The following is a 26662-nucleotide window of genomic DNA, read 5'->3' on the forward strand; positions in this document are numbered from 1 at the left end:
ATCGACGAGTTTACAGCAACGGAGGCCGTTTACGGACTCGTAATTGCCCATCCGATGATCGCGCAGGCGTCATATAATCACCAGCTCGTAAGCCTTGAACGGCTTAATCCGTGAGGCGTTGCGTCATTACCCGCGTCGTCAGTACGACGTCGCCGATGAGCGTCGGCAATCGTCGTCGACACCACTGAAATCCCAGTCGGGGAAGACATTTAAAAGTAAGTATAGTTGGACACACAGAGATTCGCCTAGCGGGTTTAAAAGTCAAGAGTACCAAGAGTGCAATTTATCCCATCCATTTGTCGGATAAGGAAGAGGAAGACCCGACGAGAAGAGAACGACAACTACATGAAGCAAGGTACAACAGAAGAAGGCTCGGAACCGCGACTCTCATCCCGCGCTTTTACCCTGACTCGTTACGCCGACACTACGACCACTTCATTGAATGACTCATTTTATTTTCCGGCATGAAAAGTATCATTTTTTCTCGCTTGAAACTCCTTTTGCTCAACCCCAACCTTCATATTCAGCTCGCTCCTTTTTGTGGCCCGACGACAAGGCCTGTTTCATCTTGCTATTCTCATTATCCGCTCTCTTTAAGCAAAGTTTTTGTTCGGAGAATAGCCGTACGAATATTTAAGACGCGATCTTAAGTACAGATACTTTTTATGTATATTTCTTATTACAGATGTCTTTATAAATAGAAGTATAAGTAGCGTTTAATTAAGACTTTTGTTTGAGGATATGTGAAAAAAGTAATAACTTTGCTTATTTCAAGGGTTAATTATAATGCGTTGTATAAATTTTTGTGCATAATAAAAGAAAAATAAAAGACCAATTATTTCATAATCGATTGCATGGCGAAGATGTCGTGATAGATATCATCCGCCTTCATACGGCACAAGTATATCCAATATTGGAAATTCTATACCACCGTCCCAAGCGGATGTGGTTGTAGCCGTTCACACGTACGACCACCATCTCAATACAGATATGTTTATTACCAGGAACGACATAGACACCCCTGCTCTGGCTATGACTTATCGGACGCGACTTGTTGCGCGTACACGTTCAACCGCGAAACAATTGTTTCCGGTCTTTCCTAGATTACGACGTTACATTGTAGCGATTAATAACGCGATCGATAATAAACTATCGTTGCAAACCTGCGTCACGAAATCGCAATTAAAGGATCGTAAACGTCTGATAACGGACAATCAATTTTTTTTACACAGGTTTCCTTTACCGCGCGGATGCACATCCGAGAAATAAGATGACTGCGAGACTCGTTAAACTTACGAAAGCGCGCACTCAAACAGCAGAAAGCGCTTCTTCAAAGTCTTAAAAAAGTACTGTATACTCCTTCCTTCATAAAGTCAGCGATTATACGATCTGATGAGAACAAAGCTTAAAGTTTTAGATGCTTTCTAAAAATATACGTCTTTCATAAAGTTTAAATCACGCTTATATTTTATTTTAATGATTAACGCGCCAGTCCGCTAATTACTGATAAAAAAAAACGGACACTGAGAAATATACTACATTTTAAAGTTTTATGAATTCTCTAAATATGGAATAGCATTTAATAAAATTCTTTTACATGAATCGTAAAAAAATTTAGAGATTAAAATTAACATATTATATTTACGCTATATATATATGTTATGAAATAATAAATATTTCTAACTACTTTTTGATGAGAGAGAGAGTGAGAGAGTACAAATTTTTAAGAAAGTCGCTACAAATTAAATAGTGTGATTGTATATAGTCAACTTTTTTACTTTTAAAATAATATAAAATTATAGCATACAATAAAAGTTCTCAGAAAAAAGAAAAACTATTTTTAATTTAACAGGTTATTATTGTCTAATCAAATAATATCAACAACAAAAAATATATTCTTAACATAATCAAAAATCATGATGATTTTAATGATTTTTTATTAATTTCTTTTAACTCTTCTTTTTGAATTGTAATAATTTGCACGATTGTTTATGAAGTTGGTTTACTTCTGATGAGGATAATGTTTATGTAAGGAATTAATTCGAAAATTGTTTTTTTAGTTGTTTCAATTTTAAAACATATATATATATATATATATATGTGTGTATGTATACACAGGGAAATGCGATACATATGGATGTATATTTAACACTAAAAGACACATCATATAATTTTGGAAAGCAAGTTTATTTTTTCGAAGAACTAAATGTGAGAAACAAAGCTGTTGTAAAAGCAGGATCAAACATCCAACAGCGTGTGTCGACTGACAAGTACGCAAGGGTTGTGTAAGACAAGAAATAAGAAAAAGTAAAAACATCAGGAGAAAAAAGAAGAAGGTGAGATACTGAGCAAACGTCGCCAGAAAGTACAAGTGCTGTTAGAATGCGAGAAGTACGTTCGCAATCAGCAAAGCTGCTGTCTGTGCCGGTTTGATCGTATTCGCAGGCGTATCACGTTGTTATATAACGAGATTATATCATTAACCAGCGAGATACAGGCAACGATTGTTGTCGATAACGATATAAAGTTGAGCTTCATTTTTGCTGATTAATAAACGTCGCATGCGCGGAGCTCTCGAAATGTGTAACGCTCGATAAATAAAATTATCAATTAAAAGCTTGTGTCACTGTATTGCAGATCTCACAAAAACATAAAATCAATGCTGTAAAAAATACAAAAAATTTTGTAGTTATATGGAAAATAGCATCGATGATATAATATTTTGTACTAATTCTGTTTTAAGAGATATTATCAAGAAAACTTCCAATTTTTTTTAGATATTACATTACATTCAACATAATATTATCTTATTATAAGCTTTATCATATAAAGAATATATTAATTCTTGACCGTTTATACAAACGCTTGTAAATTGTTCATTTTCGAAGTTTTTAATAAAATTGTACAAAATTTTATATTTGTTTTAAATTTAATATTAATAAATAAGCACATTCATCGAATTAACCATAAAAATTAAGAAGATTCTAATAACAACAAAAAAAGTACAATAAACTGGAATCAACGTGATATTTTGAATGAAGAAATCTTAATATTCATGCATCAGCATAATCTATTATGTATTAAATTCAACTGCGATATATTCATAAAATTAATCGAATCCTTTTTTAGTTTTTTAAATATGTTGAAGTATATATGCTATAAGAAAAAAGATCAAGCATCTCCAATATTTCAATGACCCTCTTCGATCATCTTTCGTGAAGCAATGGCGATTCTAATGAACCTATCGACTCGATCACATCTCTGAATGACCCATCCCAACTACGAGTGAATAAATGAATTTCATGCCTCTTGGAACAAGCATTGGAATGCGGCAATGAAAATGGTCTATGAAATATCATGACATTATTCTCAAGCGTCTCTGACCTGTAAACAATTATTAGTATATTGTAATGAATTCTCGAGGAAAATCTCAATACTAGCAAAACAATAAATATAGAATAATATAAATATATATAACATTTAGTGCACAATAAAATTATGCAGTAATAATTAAAGTAAGCATCAAACAACAAGTTTTAAATAATCTAAAAAGAACTAAATTTTAGAGTACAAAAATGTTAAAAAAAAGAATTGTCACGTTCTTGTGATACATTTATTATGATTGTATGAAATTTTAAATTATCATATGTACGCACAAGCTAAAAATATATTTATTTCTGTATACGAAAGATAACGTATTATTTTACATCAACGTATAATGAAGATAGATCGCGAGGATAAAAATTGATAGATATAAGAGATATTCGCAGAGATAATATACATATATCGATAAGCCGACACACACAAAATAAAAAATTAAAAAAATTTATCTCTCGATTACGACTCGAAGTCACTGTCAAGGATGTTTAGATACTAGGAGCCTGTATATAGAATTTCCATGGGAGTGGTAGATGGGGGCGAATTCATGGGGTAATTCCGTGTTCGATACATCGTGCGCGCTTAAGGCTGCGATGTTACTGGCGTCACATAAGCGTAATACCGGATAAGCCGCAATAATGCAGACCCGCTGTGCGTGCATGCGAAAGCGGAATGGATCCTGCTGCTCGGAGAGCTTCAAGAACCAAACGTCCGTGGTGTAATCATTGTACCGAAGCATGACGAGAGTGACGTAATGTTCCGTGATAATCTAGCGAATCAGAAAGTTTTGAAATTTTGTAATAAAAATAGTAAAATTAGTAAAAATAATGCAAATTATATATGCAAAAGTCAGATGAATTATTAGAAACGTAATACGGGATCTACAATAGAAATCGTAGCGATCATAGGATCTTAAGTCATAGAAAATTGACCAATTACAGTCGATTTATTTTTCTCGTATTCGACTGTGATAGATTAATTTTTTACAACTTAAGACCCTAAAACAGGTACGACTTATATTGTAAATCCCGCGTAAGTTTTATATGCATTGTCTTTAGATTTTAATAACATGCTGTTTTCTTTTAAGTTCAAATGTGATACACTCAATGTTAATAATAGTACTTAAAAAAATAAGAAATATTGAATATTTTTAATTTATGTTCGTCAAGCGTATACGATGAAAAACGAAAAAGAGATTAACTCAACTTCGCATTACATTCCACTTAAGAATCTATTATAATTTCTTCTATTTCTTCGTTTATTGAATTCTTATATTTGCACTTTCTTTTATATATTATACGAACGTGAAACAATACATGACCGGGAAATTTCTCTCCAACAAGAAATGGTGTATCGCTTGAAATTAAATCATAAAAAGGACCGTGGGTTCTTCTTGAACCCCCGCCGACGTAAAAACGGCGAGAACAATGAAAGAGCAGGATCCCACACCGAGGTAATTAGTGTGAGAAGCATTAAGAAGACACGAGGCAATTTTGGTCGGCTATTTTTCATGGTAATCTGCGGCATTCGCGTGGCGTCGGCTCGCTCGAATCGGCGCGGGCGTCTTCATTTTACTACAATGCAACCGCGAAAACGGAGACAGATGAGAGAGTCTTGAGCGAAGGGTTAGAAATCGAGGTAGAGTGGGAAGTTAAGATGGGAAGCAGCAATAAAAGGAGAGCCTTTATGAAGACAAACGAATTTAAAAAGCTCAACAATAGATTCAGACTCGCGGATTATAAAAAGTTTTATCGCAGAAATTTTATTCGAGAAAAAAAGTGCTATCTTTAAGTGTTTTCTTCTCTCCTTTTATATACCTGCGATTAGAGTGTTTATCACGTTACAATATCGATTTATAATCAATATATAATATATAATCGATTTATAATTAATTATTATATATATAGATTTAATAAAAGAGCTTATATTACTATATTAATTTTATTTCTTCGTTTTTAAATGTAATACAAATTTTAATATCACAAGTTCTAATAATAATGTGATTAATTTAATAATATTTCATTATTGTTATAAGAAGTATATATGTTTTTTGCTGCTCTTTTTATATTCTATGATATAATGGCATTAATGGTTGTATTATGTATAAGAACAAGATATGGTAGTCACCCTAACTGATGTACGTCGTCTCATTAAATCTTACAAACACCCGGATCGTTCTGAACTCACGCCGAAGCCGTAACGCGATTATTTAGTTTCACCGTCTTCCTATCGGACAGATCTCTTCTCTTTTAAGAAGACAACGCGACTAAAGACATGGAAGAAGGGACGCATCTGTGATTCGCTTGAGAATTTAACTTCATTTGAGTTGGAAAGGCGATTAAATACCGTTTTGTCTGATTATCCATCAGGTTTTCCCAGATTCGAAATTCGTTAATCTCCTTTCACACGATAATCGTTTTCCTAATTAGTGTAAGAATAACTGACAGTTATATAGAAATTGTAAAATTTGAACTACTATTTTATTTTAAAATTCTTTAAAAAAGCTTATTGTAGAAGTAATAATTCTTCTTGATTATAAATGTCCAGCCAGAAATAATTTAGTTAATCGGTGTTGAATCAACATGAATTCAACATTGATCGATCAACTATTTATAGATGGATAATGAAAAATCTGTATATATTACTGACAAACCTATAAATTTTTATATTTAAATATTAAAATGTTAAACACACAAAGTGGCTATATTGATTAGATATAATATATAACCATATCTAAACACATTCAGAATATTTTGACAATATTTTTTATTGTTTTCGAATACGATTGCAATTCAAGAGTTAAATCAAGCTTCAACGATTATTCCCGGAGCTGGCTGTGAGACTCTCGTCACGGTCTATATAAATTTTATCCGAACGTCAACATAGTACCCCATCCTTAGAGCAATCCACCCAGACGGCGGATAATCCGGCTTTGCGTGATCGGTCCGTAGCTGAAACGATTTGGATACCGGACGCGAAAACCGCATTCCGGATAATAACTAGCTGCTTATCAAGCATCTAAGACGATTTCAGGATCCTGCATCCTACCAAAGATCTGGACCAAAATCGAAAATCCGTCCAAATTTAGTTTGGCTCAATGTTATCTCTGTAGGTGCTCAATTCTGTCTTATCCCCTGACTTCTATCGAAATTATGGTTTGAAAAAGGGAGACCTGTTTGCTTGTAAGATTATGTACAAGATTATTTATTATTATGCATCAGTTATTATTCAGATTTGTTATGATAAGATAGTATTAATGGAGAATTAAAAATAATGCGGAATATGTAAATACGAGTGACTTGTAAGATTCATAATGCTAATAACCTGAGCGTCTTCGAAGAATTTTTATTGCAGATGACTGGTACAGATACACAATAATCGACTATATTGACTCGACTGTTAACTACCATCCTTAACTGAGTAGAAACTAGCTTTCGAAATAATTCGTGCCTTTGTGATGTGTATCGTCTTAAATTCTCTTTTCTCTCGAACCACCTTTGAGACCTTTGACTCTTATATGAAGAATAAAAAATATCGATAGAGAAGAGCAGGATATTTTGCAGACGTCAGGCGGAAAATGTAAAAAATGTAAGCAGCAAAGCGCGCACACAAATAGGTCTGATGTAAAAATAAAATAGGAATTCCTATGTTCTGAAAAATGTTAAAAGTGCAGCTTTGTTACAAAAGCGCATTCCTAATGATCAATGCACGTTTATCTATTTTTTACCGCAATCTAAAGAGTTCCAAAGTGTTTTTTATTATAAAATTCTTATTTATAAGAAAATTATTCCTGTGTCGGTTTTTCTTGACATAAACGATACTTGAATAATCCTTTTTTCATTTTTCAGTGTTCTTAAGAAATAGATAGAATATAATAGTTTTTTTATTCAAATGTGCTGCATTCCTTATTGCATGTAATATAATCAATTTGTCTACTATTATCTATACCATTTTGAAGCATCGATATTATGTATCCATGTCACTCTATATATTTAATCATGCCTCTACATGTATTCCTGTAAATCCGTTTTTTTATTTACTTTCTATTCTTTTCTATCCATGTATATATTCTTACTATAGTATTTCGATTTACCATTACACTCGCGGTATGATATGCAATTAACTTTTGAAAGGAGGAGGTCTATTTCTTTTTACCTTACTGCTTCTCTGAGTAAGATTTGTTATAATTCATTATTTTTCATTATATTTCTTGACTCAAAATATGACACTGTTTCTGCGCCATTATAGCGGCTTTACCATCCAGTAAAGATTAATGAAGGGCTTTACGTATAATATATCAAGAATATACCTCATTGACTACGATGACTCACGAAGTAGTTAATTCTATACTATTCTGTAGCATACAAATGTAATATTCAAATTAAAGAATTAATTGTAAATGCGTCGAATTTTATATTCTTCCATTGAATAAATATTTAATAAAATAATTTATAAGATTTTCGAAAATATTTTCTAAATACAAGATTTTTTAAGATTTCATACAAATAAAATTCCTTTTCTTTTAACAAATACAATTTTTCTTCAAAGTATCCAACACGTTAGTTACGAAAATACATACTACGATCATACGACACTTTGCATGGAACTTTCAAAGTATAACGCACGATGAACTGAACGTTGTTCATTTATTCAGTTGAATCAGCGATGATGGGTACGTTAACTTTCCTCATCATTAAATATTGAGCCCTTTAAAATCTTCAGCTTCTCTCCAATATTTATCATATTTATGGAGACGTTTTTGTTGGTAAAAAAACTATGCAATATCTTTATTTTTCAAAAAAATAAGTGTCTTAGTATTGTTGTATTTATACCAATACTAACTACATTTAACATTATAAAATAAATGTCAGATATTTTATTCAACCCATCTGAAATTAATTATCGATAAGCGATCAATATTGACAACTTAATACTCATGAAAATACGATTAATTACGATCGCGTAGCGCTTCCGGTATTAAACGATGTAAAATTGCAGCGTAATCCATTGCTCCAATCAATCGATCTCATCTGTAATTCGTATGTTATTCCACGCTCTTTTAATGTGAAAACAATTGTAGTTAAATCATATAGTGAATAAAAAATTCAATACATCATGTGAAGAATATTCGTGAAATCCAAACCACCATTATAAAAATTATTGTCTGTAAACGTCATAACAAAATAACAAATTGTAATCCCTCTCTCCTATTACTTTCAATTAAACGAATAAATTGTGATTTAGTAGAAGTTTTAATCGTTTTCGAATCGTTAACCTTAAGAATTATTTAATCGCATGAAATAATAATTCTTTTATATCTTCGTTCTAAAATATTTGTCATGATCGAGTGTTAATACGAAGATACACGAAGCTGAACACGCCACTAGTATTTGCTCACTCAAATGTCAATGTATGAATGGTAGCGTGACGACTTTTCGTATGCAGCAAAATCGACTGCTTTTTGTAAACCATAGCGCACAACACATCACGGAAGAATCGAGGCTAAAGCTATACGTTCGATGTCATCGCTACGAAATATTTAATATTTTATGTAATAAAATTATTTCTTAATATATATATTCTATTCTTTACATTTAATCAATTATAATATAAATAATTTGACTTGAATATTTGATTATTATTCCTTAAAATATAAATAATATGTTTAAAATTTTTTTAAATTTTAAATATTGTTTATATTTTACGCTTGTTGGTTTCATTGAATTTTTCAGTAAAAATGCAATTGTAAAGTTTGAATATATTGTATTTGCAAGAACACCTGCGATTAAAAATAATTTTTTATGTATATTATTTCATTTTGCAATTCTAAAGTCATTATATCAGAAGAGTATCGGAAGTATAATATTCAAAGTAGACAAACCTAGGCATTTTGAAAAGAAAATATTTTAGAATTTCAAAATGAAACGAACGATCGGTTGTTGGTAAGAAAATTTCAGAACAACTAATCATTAGTATAGGAATTATGCTCAATTTCCTGAAGCGCCGAAAAAACATTCATATAAAAGCAATTCGCATTTTCATACTGCTTATGAATTTTGTTTAATTAATTGGTTCTATCACTATCATTTTCTTTCACGTCTCATAGCGACCTACTCTTCTCTCATCAGCCAACCAGACTGAAAATAATCGGATGACATCCGCGTCTACGTTTGTCTTTCGTCGATTAATTAATATTTCAACCAACATCAACTCGGATCCTCATTCAGTAACGTGGTACGACCAGCTGAAGCAACATCAAAGCCGGATTCACCCTATCACACTCGAACTCAATTTCATTAACCGTAAGCATCTCGTTTCTCCTGCAATCTGTATGAGATATTTACGCGGGTACGTATAATTTCAAAAATATTAGCGAGAGATTATTTGATACAGTTATCGCAAATGATAATTATAAATCTTTTATCTATCTTTGATCCTATAAATATAAGTTATGCTTTTTAAAAATCTAAATAAAAAATTGTGAAGGTAGATAATAGAAAATATATTACTTTGTATATAATCATCACACTAATTATTAAATTTTGTAAATCCGTGATAATATCAATAAAAATAATTATCTCGCAGAGATAATTGAATAATAATTAATCTCGCAGAAAATTAGTAACAAAAATATACAATATTATACTTATCGTCACGACGATGTACAAATATACCTATAAAATAAAATATGCCACTGCTTTCGGTTACGCTTAATAATCCTGAATTTATTTCATGTCGTTTCAGCAACAACGTTTTATCATTATGCAAGAGAACTTTGAAAAAAATATATCTCGTACATAAAACTCAAATAGGAATAAACGATAAAACATATTTTATATTCATCCTTAAAGCGGTGAATTTTCGCTATAAAAAAAAGTAAAGAAATTTCACAGTGACTCGCTTATTTGCCAAGAATGACGGCGAAATCTGCACACACGAGCACATCGGCGCGTTTTAGGGACATTACAGGGCAGGGACGTATCCAGCAGCGAGTACGAGGAAAAGGCTGTGGATGCTGAGGAGCCGCATACACGAATATTTACGTACATATAGGCAGTTGTGTATACTCGTGCCATACTTTGACGAAATATAAAAAGAGATTGCATGGCTGATTTATGTAAATACCTTTGGCCCGCGAATAAACGGGTTCTTGCCGAACCGAAGAGGAAGGCAGAAGGATAGGAATCTTTTCGGGAGAGAGCTGGGCAAGGCAGCCGAAGAAGGTTGGCACAGACGGGTACTGCAAAGGCTTACGGTAGGTAGGAGGTGTGGGACGCCCGACGGGCGCGTTCGGGGAGTAAATATTTTTCGACGCCGTCACTCGCGGGGATTCGCGAGAGAGTTTATCGTATTTCGCGCCCAGCTGCCTCGTGAGAGCCTGGGAAAAAGCTTGCCAAGGCGAAGGCGCGACAGGAGACGAGAGCTGAGGGTTGATTTCGCATAGCCAGGGTGCACGCTCATCCGGACAAGCGTATTTCGCCGTTGGAAGTCACGACCTACTCAATTTACGAGTCGACTGCTTATATGCATACTACCGCATGCTGGCGAAGTTTAAATAATCTCGACGTTTCTGCAGGGGAATGCGAGCACTGTGCAACGTGAATATTCAGAGCGAGATAAGTGTGTTCATCGTGATCCTAAATTGATAAGGAAGAAATGATAATTTGACACTGCATCTCTGACATGCTTCACAAGTTTTAAAGAGAATTTAAATTGCGAAGATTGTCAAATAAACACCGTGAACAAAAAAGTCTTCTAAAAATTAAAATTAATTTAAACATGAGAATCAATAAGAGATACTATTTATTGTCTTAAAATAATTTGCACTGACACATTTTAATTTTGGATACAAAGTTATTGTAAATTAGGCACTTATATACTGTTAAAAGTAAAATGCTAATTTCAACTTAAAGACGTATGATGAACTTTCCGAGATATTTTTTGTACTTAAAATTAATTTTAACATTTTTGCATGTTTTAGAAAGTCCACTATACGTCTTCATATTAAAATTAACATTTTATTTTTAATAATGTGTATCGTATAAATAAATTTCTTAAATACACAACACAAAGAATTCCTGTGTTTGAAAATCAAGCTGGTTTTGATGCAGATATTCATACAATTCCAGAGAGATTAAATTACACGATCAATATAAGTCCACTTGCTCTCTATTACGAGGAAGCATTAAAATGGCAGCTAATGACTGTATTATTAGCTTCCACGTTCCTGCGTTGGTATAATAAACGAAAACATCCATCGCGCAAAGCCAACATCCGCAATATCGCGACGTCGCTCATTTCGTGCGATCAGAACACAATTGATTAAGCAGTTTGCGGATCACAGTCATATTGAGAGAGCAAGAGAGTACGGGAAGGTGTCCTTTACGCGCTCGGAGTAATTATACAGACATACCTCAGGCGGCGGAGGCGGCGGCGGTGGCGGCAAGACGAGAGCATCGGTCGTTCCGCGTGTCGATTACGGCGCGCACCTGTCTGTGTAAATGCTACGGCGTATCCGTTTGTTAACATAATGCATCGTGCAGACGTCTCTTTGATGCAAGGAATATGTTCCTAAGTGACGAACAGCTCCGGATACGAGCAAATATCATCCGTAGGCGGTGTCTGGCTCGCGGCATCGTTTTGCACAACGTCTTGTATGGGCGTTGTGATTGTAGCAATGCCTGACGTTGTCGGTACGCGTGATTACGCAACGACAAAGTCGTTGGTACACGTGCAATTATGCGCCGCCTCGGGCCAATTTTCCGCTCAACGCAAGATTTTCCCCGACATTAACGTGGCTGTAACGAAGGTATGAAACGAATGAGCGACATCGCGCTAGCCCGCACAATTCGCTCGAACGCGCGTTCGACGCCAAAACCGCGGCTAATAACGCTTGCGCGCTCGATATTCGAAAATCGTTTGATGTCATGCCTGGTCGCACCCAGAGTGCCTAGAATTACATGTAACGCGATTGTGGTAAATTTACGGCATGCTGTAACAGTGACCTACGGACACGGTCATGAAAGAAAATTCATCTTTGACGTAAACGCGCAAGGTGTACTCAAAAGCGCGAGATACGAAATAATTTTCATCACGTAATTTATGTATACGTAGAGACATGTGTTACGGTCGACGTTACTTTAATTCGTAATCGGAAACCGTCTGTGCAATATTTGCATCGCGTTATTACAAGACGCGTGCAATTTGATTATGGTACATGCTTACAGTATACGAGCAAGTATCTATGTAAGGACGACGCATTTGACGTTCCGCTGATGTATACATACGGCGCCGAATATATTCCGCGGCACTATTACAGCGCTGAAATTACATTATCACCAGAACTACCTGCATATATGCTTACCGACATTCGATGCTCGTCGACTGTTTGCTAATCGATTCTGCGAATTCGCAAGGCGAATCAATTGAGAGTTGTGTATATCGAATATACGTCGTAATGTTACCTTGTGATATACTTATGACATGAGAAATGCAGCTTTTACATTTCAGATGAAACATAAAGTTTTCTATTACGCAAACTTTTGTCTTAAACTTGTCTTCTTTCACGTTAGTAAAAGGTTTATAAATTCGTAAAGGAATTCGTCAGAGTCATTCAAATGAACCGCTCGTTTATTCGAAGAGAAAATTACTTTAGCTGTGAAATATAGATGTGACACTACCTAATATCTCCTATAAAATTTTTTAAATAAAATATATAAAAGCTATAAAAAGATTATTCTCATAATTTTATTGTGCTTTTTGTGAGTGATTTCATTTTGGATCTTCCTTTTATTCTGTAAACTGATTATTCGATTTTTATGAAACTTAATCTACGGGGTAATTTGATATTCCATTTCAAATCAGAAATAGAAAAAATAAAAAATAGTGAATCTAATATGGCGAATAGAAATTTTAAGAAATGATCGTACATGTGCACAAAATACTCGGTTTTAAAGATTTTTTAATTGGAAAATAATATCAAGTTTCTAGTTTCACTTTATTTGAAATTGTGATCAGTGTTACCGAAACAGTATTGATTTCCAAACTGACTTCCAACGTCTGATTATAAGTGACACTATATCCTCCTTCATTGGAGATTACTGCTCTTCTGAAATTCGACATTTTCAGATTACATTTAAACCCAGCAATACCAAAAGCCTTTTAAAACCGTTCCATTCGAGTTCAGTTAAAATTAGATAATCTTTTAAAAATAAAATTTTTAATTTCTGAAGCCAAAATCGAATTCAGTAATTCTAAAAATTCTTAAAAAACGAGATCTTTAAGTTTTTTTTTTTGTTAAAAAGCTCCCTTAGAGAACTAAATAGAACGAGTTAATTCAAGAGAAAGTTATATATATTGCAATAGCATTTCTCGAATTAATCTCGTTTGACCCTACATACATTCTCCGTTCCCTTCATTCCTGCAGCCGATGTCCGGCAGCTTGTCATTTAGTCTTTTGGTCAGCCATTATCGTGCCTTAATGCTCACTCTTGCGCTATATTTCCTTTCAATATCCCCACGCGATCCTGTTCGTAGAATAATTAGATCAGTCTTACGCTTGGAGCAGATGGAAGAAGTCAATATTGCGAGCGGAGTGAAATGAGAAGGGGCCAGAAGAGAAACGGGAGAGGGAGAATTATCTCTCTTGTGCCGCGTGAAAAAGACTTAATCACATTTCAGCACAGTAAAGTCCTCCTTTTTTCGCGTCCACCTTTTCCATTAACTAATAACGGCCCAGCGCTGGTAGATGGTCCCGGAAAATAATTTGCGAAGTATTATAAAAATATCACGGCTCTCTCCTTGGACGACGGTGACGTAAAGTTTCGATGAAAGACGCGCACAAAGTTATGATTGGAAATTAACGTTGCTCTAATTACAGAGAATCTCTTGAATGTCGCTTCGGATGACGTCGTTTAACTGATCGAAGTTCGACGTTGACGCACAGAAGCTTTTACGATTTCAGATAACCGCGTTTGAGAAAATGTTATGTGTTCGTTAAATTTTGTATGTAAGAGGTTGGTATAAATGCAGTAAAGTAGAATGATAATTTGTGAACAAAAATATTATGATGATACATTATTTATTAATAAAAACAGACCACAATAGGAATAAATATCGTGCTTTAAACAGTATATAAAACATTTCAAGAAGAAGACACTATGAGGACTTTAATATCCTATTTCCAAGCGGGTAATGTCGCTTTCACAAATGGAGCGTTGGTTGTGTTATCTCGCGTTGCGGATTGCGGATGCTTTGAAAAATCGAGGTATCCTCAGCAGGAAAATCGCTTCGCCAAACTACCGCGGCAAGCCACAAATCGTAGAAGATACCAAGCTAGACCCTTCTGCCTGCCGGCATATACCGCTGGCTGAGGAGGATACGAAAGTTTCTTCCGCAAAGAAAGTTTTGAATATTCAATACTCGTACCTCTCCTCCCTCTCGGCGAGCGAGTGAGACGGACGGTTGCGGGTGCACAGAGAGCAATTTCATTTCTCCTATTTCCTTCTTCTCCGCGTGTTATTCGTAGAAAGCGTCGGTAGGTGCAGCCCACGGGGTGAGAGAGGCAGCTGGGAAAGGGAGAGAGGGTGATCGCACGGTATTTTCTATTGGCGATGCGTCTGGCATTCTGCGCGACCTCGTCCTATCCCGCCTTCATCGCGATCTCGCGGAGACAGTTCTCGGGCCCCTACAAATTCTCCCGCGAGAGATGTCGAGGAGGCACCCAGGAGGGTTAGATGTTTTCGATGAATCGATTCGAGGGCACTTCCGCTATGCAAACTCCCTTTCCGCCGGCAAACGCTACGACTGGTGCACATTCCGCCCCTTGGACTATTTCTCTGGAAACCAACCCCCTGGCAGGCTTGATCTAGCTCCCTCTTCCCCTCGACCTGCCGCCGGAGTTAAGGCTGCACTCTTGCGAGTCTCTCCTTCGTCCGGCAGTCACTGGACGCCGTGCATCGAACAAGGAAGTTCCGGTAACGAGGTTGATTCCGGACTGCGACGGTATTCCCTGGGCGCATGATCTCGTGGAATCTTGTTTAGAAAGTGTGCGATCGAATGGAAACTCTTTCACTGGCATCACTGGCATATGCCACGGAAATGTCGCGCGATGAAAACATAGTCGAATGGACGCGAATTCCACGCGAATCACGCGCGTATCAAAGTTTGCTCAATACGTCGACTGCGTATATCTTGAATAACACTGCTAAAAAGATTCTTTATAACTTTAGAAACCTTTTTCTTGAGCACCCCGCTCGTTGAAATATTCTTTCAAATTGATTTTGTCCGCGGACATACTTTTATTAAATTAATTGCACTCAATGCAGTTGATTGCGATTGAAAATTCATAACATTTGTAAAAAGTAAAACTTTCTGACGACTATTTCTGTAAGAGAGAAAAATAAAGAGCAAACAAAACAACACATCGTGTAATGTTTCAAAAGTGAAAATTATTAAACATACTCAAATAACGAGAAAAAGGAAAATTAAAAAAAGACATTAAACCAATATATGTACATTATATACATACCAAAAATTCTTCTTTTGTTAAATATATTTTAAATATGCGGATTTTTATTCATATTAATTTATATAATAAAAATTAGTGTTGTAATATCTTTCCGAAGAATATTTAATTAAATCTATTGAATCTATTTAAATTGTATGCAGATGAAAAATGCCATTTTATGAAGCAATGAATACTTTATCGTACATATTTTTTTTAATATCACATATTTTTCTTGAAATTAACATTAATAACTGTGTATAATAATTTTACCGTTAAAATAATCTCATATTAAAACGTTTTACTTTATTAATTCCCCAATTTTCTAATTTTCTTTTCTTAATGCTCTTTGATGCATGGTCTCAAAGAGACATGATAATAACTTAAGATCTTCAGAGAGTATATTATATATACATTATCGATATTGATGGTAGCATCGTGTTTGCAAGGATTAACTTTGGTGTAACATGTAGTAGCCTTCCTAGTGTAACGTCGCACACCAGCGGTTTTCCTCGAGTTCGCGAGGAGAGAAACATAGGCGGTTAACTTCGGTTTGAATTAATAAACGAGGCTTGGCTTCTAATACTGAGCTTAACTCAGTTTAGTTTGCCGATCGAGGTCTCCTGTACCGAATTCTAATCCGATTGTGCAGATCACGTGCAATATGGGATGGCGATATAAGCGCAGTATAACGTGTTTGAGTAAAGTTATATTCGATAAATATGACTCTTTAATGGAAATATAATGAATAAAGATGATATTGGTAAGAGAGAGATAGAGAGAGATCTATCTTTAAAAATAATAATTTTGATGAGAACTGTATTTATAAATTTTTATATTACTTCTGTTACAAATAAAAGAATCTAACTGTCCCACTTGCAGACATCGATATTTCTCTTGTGATATTTCTCTGTGTAAATAGTGTTGCAGCATAACAGGCGTAAATGAAGTTGGTTCGATGTAAGACAATTTTTATAATCGCATCTAATTGAATAGATCAATATAGACTCAACAAGATAAAAAGAGAGATTAACAGAAGAATCTATAGAATTGAGATTTCATCAAAATCAAGAAGACATTCATATTTCTTAATTGCTACTACGCGATCCGAAAACATTCTCATAACGTGGCACGACTGAAATCGCATTGCAAAAAGGACCAGCGATGGCTCTTCAACCGAGCTACTGAATGAGTGTTTCTGCAAAAGTGATAACATCGATAGTATAACGGGAAGAGAGGCGCGGCAAGAACGCGACAGGCTTGAATCGAGGATATATAGATACCGGCAATCGCGAGGAAAACCATTAAGGGCTGTTTCTGAGGCTTATCGTAGCCGTGCAGCGAGAACGCCAAAGCAAGGAGAGTTCGACCCATTCAATTGTCGCGATAACGTCGGGATTCGAGTCAAGACGCATCAGACTTCGGCCGGAAACGACCACGTCCAAGAGCTTCCTCTCCCGTTTAACCTCCCTATGAACACTCGTGTTTCCGACCTTGCACCCTTTTGGTTCGTCCTCTACCAGAAGATTACGGCCTCGGAATGTAATATAGATATTGGCCAATGCCACTTTCTCAATTATTTCGGCGAATCAAACATTGTTGATTCGCAATTTAATCGATTAGATATAATTTCTAATTATAATATTTACCTCTGTATAAGATCTTAATAAAATTTTATACAAAGCTTTAGTAATAAATTCTTGTTAATTCTAGTATAAAAGTACTTAATATATATAATAAATAAGAATGATTTATATATCCTCTTTCTTTTTATATGACAATCTATTATAAGGGACGAATTTCATGGCGTTAGATCCTACAGAACTGACATGGATTTATTACTCAATTATATCCCTCCAGAGCTGATGATGGGTCTATTATATCATAAAATAAGAATATAAAGTGTAACATTGCGCATAATGACTGAATTGATTTGGAATCAATTTCTGATTGGCGGCAAACTTCTAATAATGGCTTTATATTAATTTTTGATATTCGAGATCAATTTCTAGTCACAAAAGTTTAAGCAACTATGTATCGACGGAATGTTATACCTGATATTAATTTTTTACATCTACTTTCTTTACTCAAATATATCCTTTATGTTAAATTGTAAATTTAAGATATTGTTATTAAAATAAATTATTCATTCTTTTTTATATACAAGTTATATTATTTTGGTTTCTAGAAATTAATTAATGTCTTTCATTCAACATAAATTAAGTGAGTTTCACACAGACCCAGCGTCAATAATTGTGTTACAAATTTTAACGTCAGCTTTGAAGGGTTAAAAGTGCAGATAACGAGTAAGAACGAGCGAATTATCATCCGCTGAAACATTTGGGCATTAAGCGTGTAATTAAAAACACGAGAAAAACGTAATTTGGCTTTCAAGAGTCGGCGGGAGAGCCGCGCGTTCCCGGGAAGACAGAGCCGTGTCATCGATTTCCGTTTTAGCCCAATAACCCCACCTCTCATTCACGCTACCGCTGACTTCCGCTCAGAAAGCACGAAGCGTTCCCTTCCACCCAGCGTAGTTCGTCATGTGTACGTGACAATAGAATCGTGAGGGTTCATGCATAAATGCGACGTAACAATAAACACAGCGGTGCCGGCTAAGGGCAAGGGAGATGAAGCACGGGAGGGTAGTGACCCTTCAAAAGCCGTATAGCCGGAGGATCAGAAACCGATATGAGATTCGGACCGTATATGAATGATGTATCGCGCTTCCACGCGCTGTACTATTTCTGTCGTGTTGTTACGTGAGCGCAAATAAGAAACCGCAAAAATGCTCTACTCAAAATGTACACTCGCATTGTACTTACATTGATGTGCATTCTCAAACTTGCCGAATACGTAATCATCACAAAAAGAAAAATTTATTATGAATTGTGACTTGTAACTTCGATTATTATAACGTACACAATGTAAAAGTGTCCCGTGTGGTTCATGACTTTAATTTAATATATTGCATATGAAAATTTATATGTTACGAAATGAAAAAGTAAAAATGCAAACGGTGAAGCAACAGCATGGCTATTATTGTATTTTATATATTGTACATATTGCCTATTTTAAAAAAGGTATTATGTATCTTTTTTATTTTTTACACTCTTTTTTCCATAAGTTTTTACGTAAGTTATTTGTAACTTCCGTGAAAAATTTATGAAAAAACGGAGTATAAAAAATAAAGAAAAAGAAAAATGACAATAATCCAATTGTCATTTTAATGACTGTAATTAATAAAAAATATAAAGATTACAAATTTTAAGACAAATAAAATCCTATAATTTGCAATTAATCAGTACATGTAAATTTATCATATATATCTCACATTTTTTGCACTCCTATCCTCCAATCAGCTTATATAAATCCAAGAGGGTAAAACGTTAAAGACGATACGCGACAGATGCTTTCGAAGAAAGTGTAGTAATAGTTTATGAGGTGAGTTGTTTCGCGCATGCAATCAGGGTAATGCTTATTCGAGAATTTGCCTCTTTCGTTCTTTCATTTTTCATTTCGTCCTTTCATTTTCTTTTAGGGTCAAAGATATTTCGACTTACGTCCCAAAAAAAGAAATGTGCATATTATTTTTTCATATCTTGCTCTTCGCATAAGATATTAAGACTTTTGCAGAATGGCGCAAGCTACACGGCAGAAAAGATACAGAGGGATATAGCATTTGATAAAATACGTTTTTTTATACACATGAGTTGTAATTTAAGTAAACACATTTAATAAAGATTTTTAGCCCTAATTTTTATTAAAAATTCAATTTCAAATTAAGATAACATTTATATATAGTTATAAATTATAAAAATAGGGTATCACGTATTGTATGCGTACATATTTTTCAATATTCAATAAAAATATAAAAATGTGATTAAAAAAGTATTTTGTCAATAACTGCATCATCAAAAGATGTCAAAAAATTTAATTAACACGATCTAGCGAGTAAAAAAAAATTGTGAATGTGCTTTTAAAACATTCTTGAACTAAATTAAAAATCGCGTGTTGGTTCGCTACTCTAATTATTTCAATAGCAATCGAGATCAAACGAAGTGTAACGCGCTACATATTTTTGAATGGAGACCAATGCATACTTCCATTCTCTTTATCGAGGTCGCTACGAGAGAGGTGAGGTGCCTCGTTTACAGAGTAAGTACGGCCCGTCTGCCGGATTAGATACTCGTAAACTCTTACAGGTGACAGGAAGATGAGGGACTTGGGACGCAAGGGGTGAAAAGGGGTGGCACTCAGGTCTGTGAAGGAGATGCGAAAGGCAGGAGGCGGAGGGGTTGACGGCACGCGGGGACCGAGGTTGCCTCGAGTGGCGAAACGGCTGAAAGTTCCTTTCATGTAAAGTAATTAACTACCGGCAACCGTTGACAAACACCTTACCCTCGTTCGCGGGCCTTCTGGCCTCGAGTGTCCTGGCGTCGTTTTCCTAGCATGAATCCACTGCCATCCCCTTTCAAGGGAGAAAATTTTTGTATTTTTCATCAGCCCTCCGACCTTTCGTTTTCCTCGCTGCTCTGGTCGCTAACTTGTCTGGCTTTATAGCCTGCGTTCCTTTTCGTTCTTGAGGCTTCTCTTTCTACATTAAGCTTCTATCATCTTTGATCCTCTTCGGCTTTTGCGCAAACCACTGGCCGAGGAAAATCGACCTCATCTTTTTATTTTATGAGGCCCTTTTATTATCATATATTCTCAACAAGAAACTTGTACCTCAAAGCGTTATAAAAATTGTATGCACGTGCAATTTTTCATCGTAATGTACACAGAGATTAGTCCCTTGCATACTTAAATACTAGCCAGAATAAGAAGAAGAACCGTAATTTGAATTGCAAATACTTAAATTAATAAAGGTTTTAGCAAGATATATATAAAATACTTTTATATAAAATAACATAGTTAAACATCTTACTTTTCAAACGTAAAAATACATACACCAAGATATTTAAGTACCTTTAAAACGACTATTATTGGGAACTTAGCTAGACTATAAGACTACTTATGATCTTAGTAGTTTTATCCATTTTCACCTAGAGAATTTACCTTCAGCTACAAACTTTCACATCTCCCAAGATATTCAGACTTTTCTGATCGTCTATTCTCAGGAGATACGAGTCTGTATTTTTAATCAGTATACGATGAGCGCCTCCATTTGCCCTTCCCTTTCTTAACTTTATTGTTCAGTTACCTTGCCTTCCACTACGCTGTTGTCTACTCCTTTCTGGTTTTCCACTACTTCGTCATCGGTGTCCCATCGGGCCAATAAGCGTCGAAGTTTCTACGTTAAGTGGATAACGGGCTTGACAAATAATTATGAACTTTGTACAACGTCGCCAACGTCATTTCAATTACTTAGAGATTTACAAATTACATAAATAAATTGATAAATTAATAAGAATATATATAAAATATGATCTATTTAATAATATAATAAAAGTTATAATAAATATACAAAAATATTTTATATTATTAATTATAAAATCTGATATAACCATTTCTCGGTTTAAAGTAGATCAGGAGATGCGGTAGTGTCTCCGGCCATGTTAAAAAAACTACTAGTTAATTTAAAAGTTATCATTATTGCAACTATATTATCACTTCCATATATATATATACATATATATATATACACACATGTATATATATAATTCAATTTAAAAAGTAATTATTCTTAATGCATAATCAATATTATAATACACTTTTTCATTCAGAATAAAAAATGTTACATTAACAGAATTAACATATAAAAAATGAATTACATACGTTACAAGATATTCAGTCCAATTATGTCATTTATCATATATTTGCATATTTCTTAATAAATGTATTATTGTATTATAATAAAAAAAAAGAGTAACTAATTTTTTCTATAATGCTGAATTATAATGTTGTTGGTATTTTTTAAAGCCTCAATCCATAATGCTCCGAAGTCTACAATGCTAAAAATCGCTTCGAGATCTTGGATAAAAAAAGAATTAACAAATCACATTTGAATAATTCGGTCAATTGATACTATTGGTTAATTCTTTCTCCGTCCGAGAATGAATCTAATCAGAGCGATTTCTAACATCGCGAACACTTAACCAATATAAAGATGTATATTGCAAAAAAGTTACAATGCATATAAATACTTATAAAAACACTCTCTATAGGTATAGAAAAAATATATTGTAGAGAAACTAGTAGCATAATTTACATACAATTAAACTTCAGTCATTACGTTATTTTTATCTCAGAAAACACAATCATAGGAAATCTATAAAAAAAAAACTAGAAACAAAAAAGAAATATTAATTAACAATGATGCAATAAGTTTCTATGTACTTTTTTGTTTAAGCTAATAAGAGATTTGGGTGAAAAAAGTATACAAAAAACAGAGAAAATTTCTTTAGGATGACCAGCACGATATCTCAGAAGCTGTATCCTGTTAAAGTAAATTATGTTAGATTAATAAAACCTAATTACAAATTCGTTAGTTAATAATAATTCTCCTTAAATTAGAATACCTCTGAACGAAACGGTCAATTCTAACGGTGATCTATCTTCGCCACCAGCTCTTTTCCATGACAAAGCGAACTATCAAAGATAGGGCCATGAGAAAGATGATGACTGCTGCTGCCACGAGAATAGCGCTACATCCTGTTAAAAATTCATTATCATAGATTTCTTTTCTATGTCATAATAATTGCATTTAGTATAATAATCGATATTATAAGATCTATATATATATATATTTGATTAAATAGACTTAAATTTAATATCGTCTATTTTTGATTAATCATATAATTAAATATTTACAATTATTCACCTATTATCGAATTAAGGAAATTATGCCAATTTCCTGTCAATTAAAAAATAAGAGGAAACATATATTTGACTACTCGTATGAGTATCGTTGATTGATACTCGTACGAGTAATCGCCAATTTACTCGTATCCTAATAGGCTGCTTAAATAAAGTAGAGATTAATCAGTTTTTCAATGACGATTTTTATAAATTTACTTGCTAATAACGTTTGCTTCTAATCGAGGAAATCTTCTGTTTTAAAATATTTAATCTTTTAAAATAAAATTTTTGTAATTTTAGAATTAAAAAGAATATATACGGAACAAGAACGTAGATTGATCACCAATGCTCACTTCGTGACTTTTTATCGTCGATTTTCTCTGTTATTTCGTTGCCCGCTGAGTCCACTGTTTCCCCCCTCAAAGAATTCCTATGGTAATCAAACTTGAACCGGTAAGGCGTTAAGGGCATCGGGTACGACGTGTATCGACCATTAATCCCTTCGGGATAGAAACACGTGGCCGGCGTGAGACGAGTTTGGAGAGGCGTCAACGGTATTTCCGTCCTATGAGTCATGGAATACGAATTATTGAATGAAAAAGGTCCATACGACCAACCGATATGATTTGGTGGCGTGATCATGCTGTAAGGTGGCGGAATCGCAGTATAAGGCGGCGGATCATCATTGCTCTCGTTGCTATTTGCGATAATCAAGGATGATGTTACCACGGACGTTGAATCACTTGAGCTTTCACCTATATGTGTGTTAAGATTTAATGCCTCGGATTTGTCCTGAAGCGATAGTCTTGATGACGAAACGCCTTGAACACGTAACTCGTTCATGGACAACCGCTCATCTGGTTGAACTCTTATGCATGTGTTTGATGTATCGGTACATGTAGCGGATAACAACTGCTCGCTCTCCGGGTTTGCCGAGAAATCTGAAATTTAAATCACACACACTCATCTATGATTGATGTATTTTCTTATTTAATTTATCTTTGATCAAAAAAATTATTTATTTTTGTCAATCAAATTTGTTAAAAAATTTGTTAAAACAAAACAAAATATAATAAGTTAAATTCATATAAAATTTTGCAGTAATAAAAATATTATATTTTTTAAAATTAGTGATCATCCTTCTTTTTTTATTCTTCTGTAAAAAAAATATAGTTGTTTTCAAAAAATATAGTTGAAATAATCGTTAATTTACAAAGTTTTAAAATTATTTTAAAATACGCAGGTGTTAATTATTTATAATACTTATATCGTGTTAATTAACTTAATTCATTAATACTACTTACAAATAACATATATATAGGCAAAACATTTTTCTAATTCAGTTAACAATATTATCAATTAAATTATTAAATTATCATTTATTAACACAAAATTACATTTAATGTTACGTATGAAATAAACATTATTTTTTATCGCTAACAAAAAAGAACCTACGATTATGTATATAAAATGTTATAATGTTAGAATAATTTTTTATAATTGCGTAAACAATAACATATAAATAATTATATATAAATAATTATGTTAATAAAAAATTAATAATAAAATACAATTTCAAAGTATACTTCTAATAAATATACATAAAATAAAACTGACTGATTTATGCTAATAATTACTTAGATTGAAAACCTGATTGACGTATGCTAATAAGTTGATATCGTTGTAAAATAAAAATTATTTGAGAATATATTTTCTTCTACTTCTCGATTGAGAGAACCGTTTCTATTCAAAACTGTTTTTATACATAATCAATGTATAAAATCCGTTATATGTTATGTAAATCGCTCGCAATAAAAATGTGAAGTACGCGCTGTTTGAAAAATAATCGCATGTATGCTGCATGTTTTAATATTAGCTTTCATTTACATTGCATAACTGTATCACAAATTTTTAATCTAAGAATTTTGTTGATGTAAGAATATTTTATATCATTGATGTAATAACACACTACAAAAATGTTTTGATTGTATCAACATCAAAAAGTACGAACAAAACAAATTAAATTAGAGTTCTGATTATTATTATTGAATTTCTGATTATGTCGGCTAGAATATCTAATAGATTTAATTATAAGTATCTGATTTATATAGCCTTCTGGTTGAATTTATTAATTATAATATGCTATAATATGTGTGAATATAATAAGATTTTTTTTCCAATGTGTATGAATAATATCTATAAGATTTCGTTTAAACAACCACATGTTATAATGCAGTTTTATGTTTCTATTTGTTTTACGCACAATTTCCTTATTTCAAGTGGATGTGGTCAACTCGTAAATTTATTACGCAAATACGGTATTTAATGTGAGTAATTGTGTATACTCGTTGTCTGGACACTTACGCTGCATACTCAATTAGTAAATATCTTGAGGCTGCTTTCATCCATGAAGGACAAGCCAACTTAACAAAAATAAAAACCTCGTTTCTTTTTGAAACTCAAATTTTCTGAAAATTATGGAAATGTGTGAAAAAAATAAATAAAAATACCTAAAAGTACAAGTTTCAAAAAATTCTTTACATTACATAGTTACCGCCTACATCATACCTTTAATTTACGAACGTAAGAAATTTTTTGATAGTTATTTCCTAGCAATTATGCTAATAAAGTATGCTTTACATTATAAGACTGAATGATGCATTTTAAAGCATAATTTTAAGACAATATTTTATAATTGCTAATAGATACGCAAGAGCACGTTCTCGTATCGTGCAGCAATTTTATATTTAAATACTAATATCACTTAATTAGCTGACAAATTAGCCGCTCGTGTATGTAGCATTTATTACATCGTCAAGTCCTTGAGAACCCATAACCAATATGTTACCATCCACTCTTAAAACGTAATAGCCAGACACTTTCTATTATCGTAAGTGTTAACGTGAGTCGAATTCCTATGTCTTTCGTTAAGTTAAGCACACGTACGTTTGTTTAAAAAAAAAAAGTTTTGTCCAAAGCATCGAACGCTTTCCATTCTGTAAGTACGGTCCATATTGTAATCTATTTATGGCTGAACAATGTTATCTCACTTGTTATAATTATTTCTAAATGTCTTATATTGTACTTTTATTTATTTTCATATGCGTAATGTATTCACATAAATTCATATGTCTTGACATACATACTAAGCAGAATAAAAGCTATCATAAAATTAAAGTCAAAATGACTCCAAAATGATTACATAAAAATCACTTTGCAATCAATAAAGACTCATTTTAATGTCATTTTAACATTATCGTCAGTTGTTTTGCTTTGGGATATATTTTTTAACACGTTACATTATGAATGTCACAAAATAATTCTTATAAAATATTTGCAATGTCAAAATACTTTAAATTTAATCAAATGTGATTGATCCTTGTATCTCTCTCTCTCTCTCTCTGTCTCAAATTTCACACACATCACATAAAAACAATAGAATAAAACTATAAAGCACAGTAAACTTCCACGTTAAACTTAACAGGTATATAACGCGCAAAACTTTCACGCTATACTTCACATTTTATTTAACAGCATTTCTCAGGAGTCATCTTAAATAATAATAGTATTCAACAAAATCAATAAGCGAATATTACGAAATCTGTGCGACACGGACAAATCGCGGAACCAATTTATTTCTTTTAGGTCAAGTGCGGTGTCAATATCAAATATTTGATGGAATGAAAATTCGCAAAAATTTTCCGTACGCGCATACCTTTTTCAACTTCCTTCGACATTTCTCCATGCTACGTACACGTCACGAATAACGACTGAGCGACAAGAATGTCGCGAGTATCGCGTGCGTCCGTGATTCGACTGACGATTACAATAACGCACCTGACTAAATGTACACAAGCACGCGTGCATGCAACTGCCCACGCATGCATAGATACGCGTGCACGCACGTGTAGCCGATTCCAAACCGGTGATAAGAGGTGCGTCGCGAGAATGATGCTTAATACAACTGAACGAACAGCG

The 26662-nt window shown here is 33.7% G+C and overlaps 1 protein-coding gene across 1 annotated transcript; it reads right to left on the reverse strand.

The window, feature by feature from the left end:
- Nucleotides 1-23023: 23023 nt before the first annotated feature.
- On the reverse strand, nucleotides 23024-26438 carry LOC108772660 (uncharacterized). Its single transcript, XM_018538232.1, has 2 exons — nucleotides 26400-26438; nucleotides 23024-23625 (listed from the first exon to the last, which is right to left on the reverse strand). The coding sequence occupies exons 1-2, from the start codon at nucleotides 26419-26421 to the stop codon at nucleotides 23024-23026; spliced, it is 624 nt and encodes a 207-aa protein (XP_018393734.1). The 5' UTR covers nucleotides 26422-26438.
- Between the last annotated feature and the right edge of the window lie 224 nt (nucleotides 26439-26662).

The sequence above is a fragment of the Cyphomyrmex costatus genome, unplaced genomic scaffold, assembly GCF_001594065.2.
Source record: "Cyphomyrmex costatus isolate MS0001 unplaced genomic scaffold, Ccosl1.0 scaffold193, whole genome shotgun sequence".
Taxonomy (NCBI): domain Eukaryota; kingdom Metazoa; phylum Arthropoda; class Insecta; order Hymenoptera; family Formicidae; genus Cyphomyrmex; species Cyphomyrmex costatus.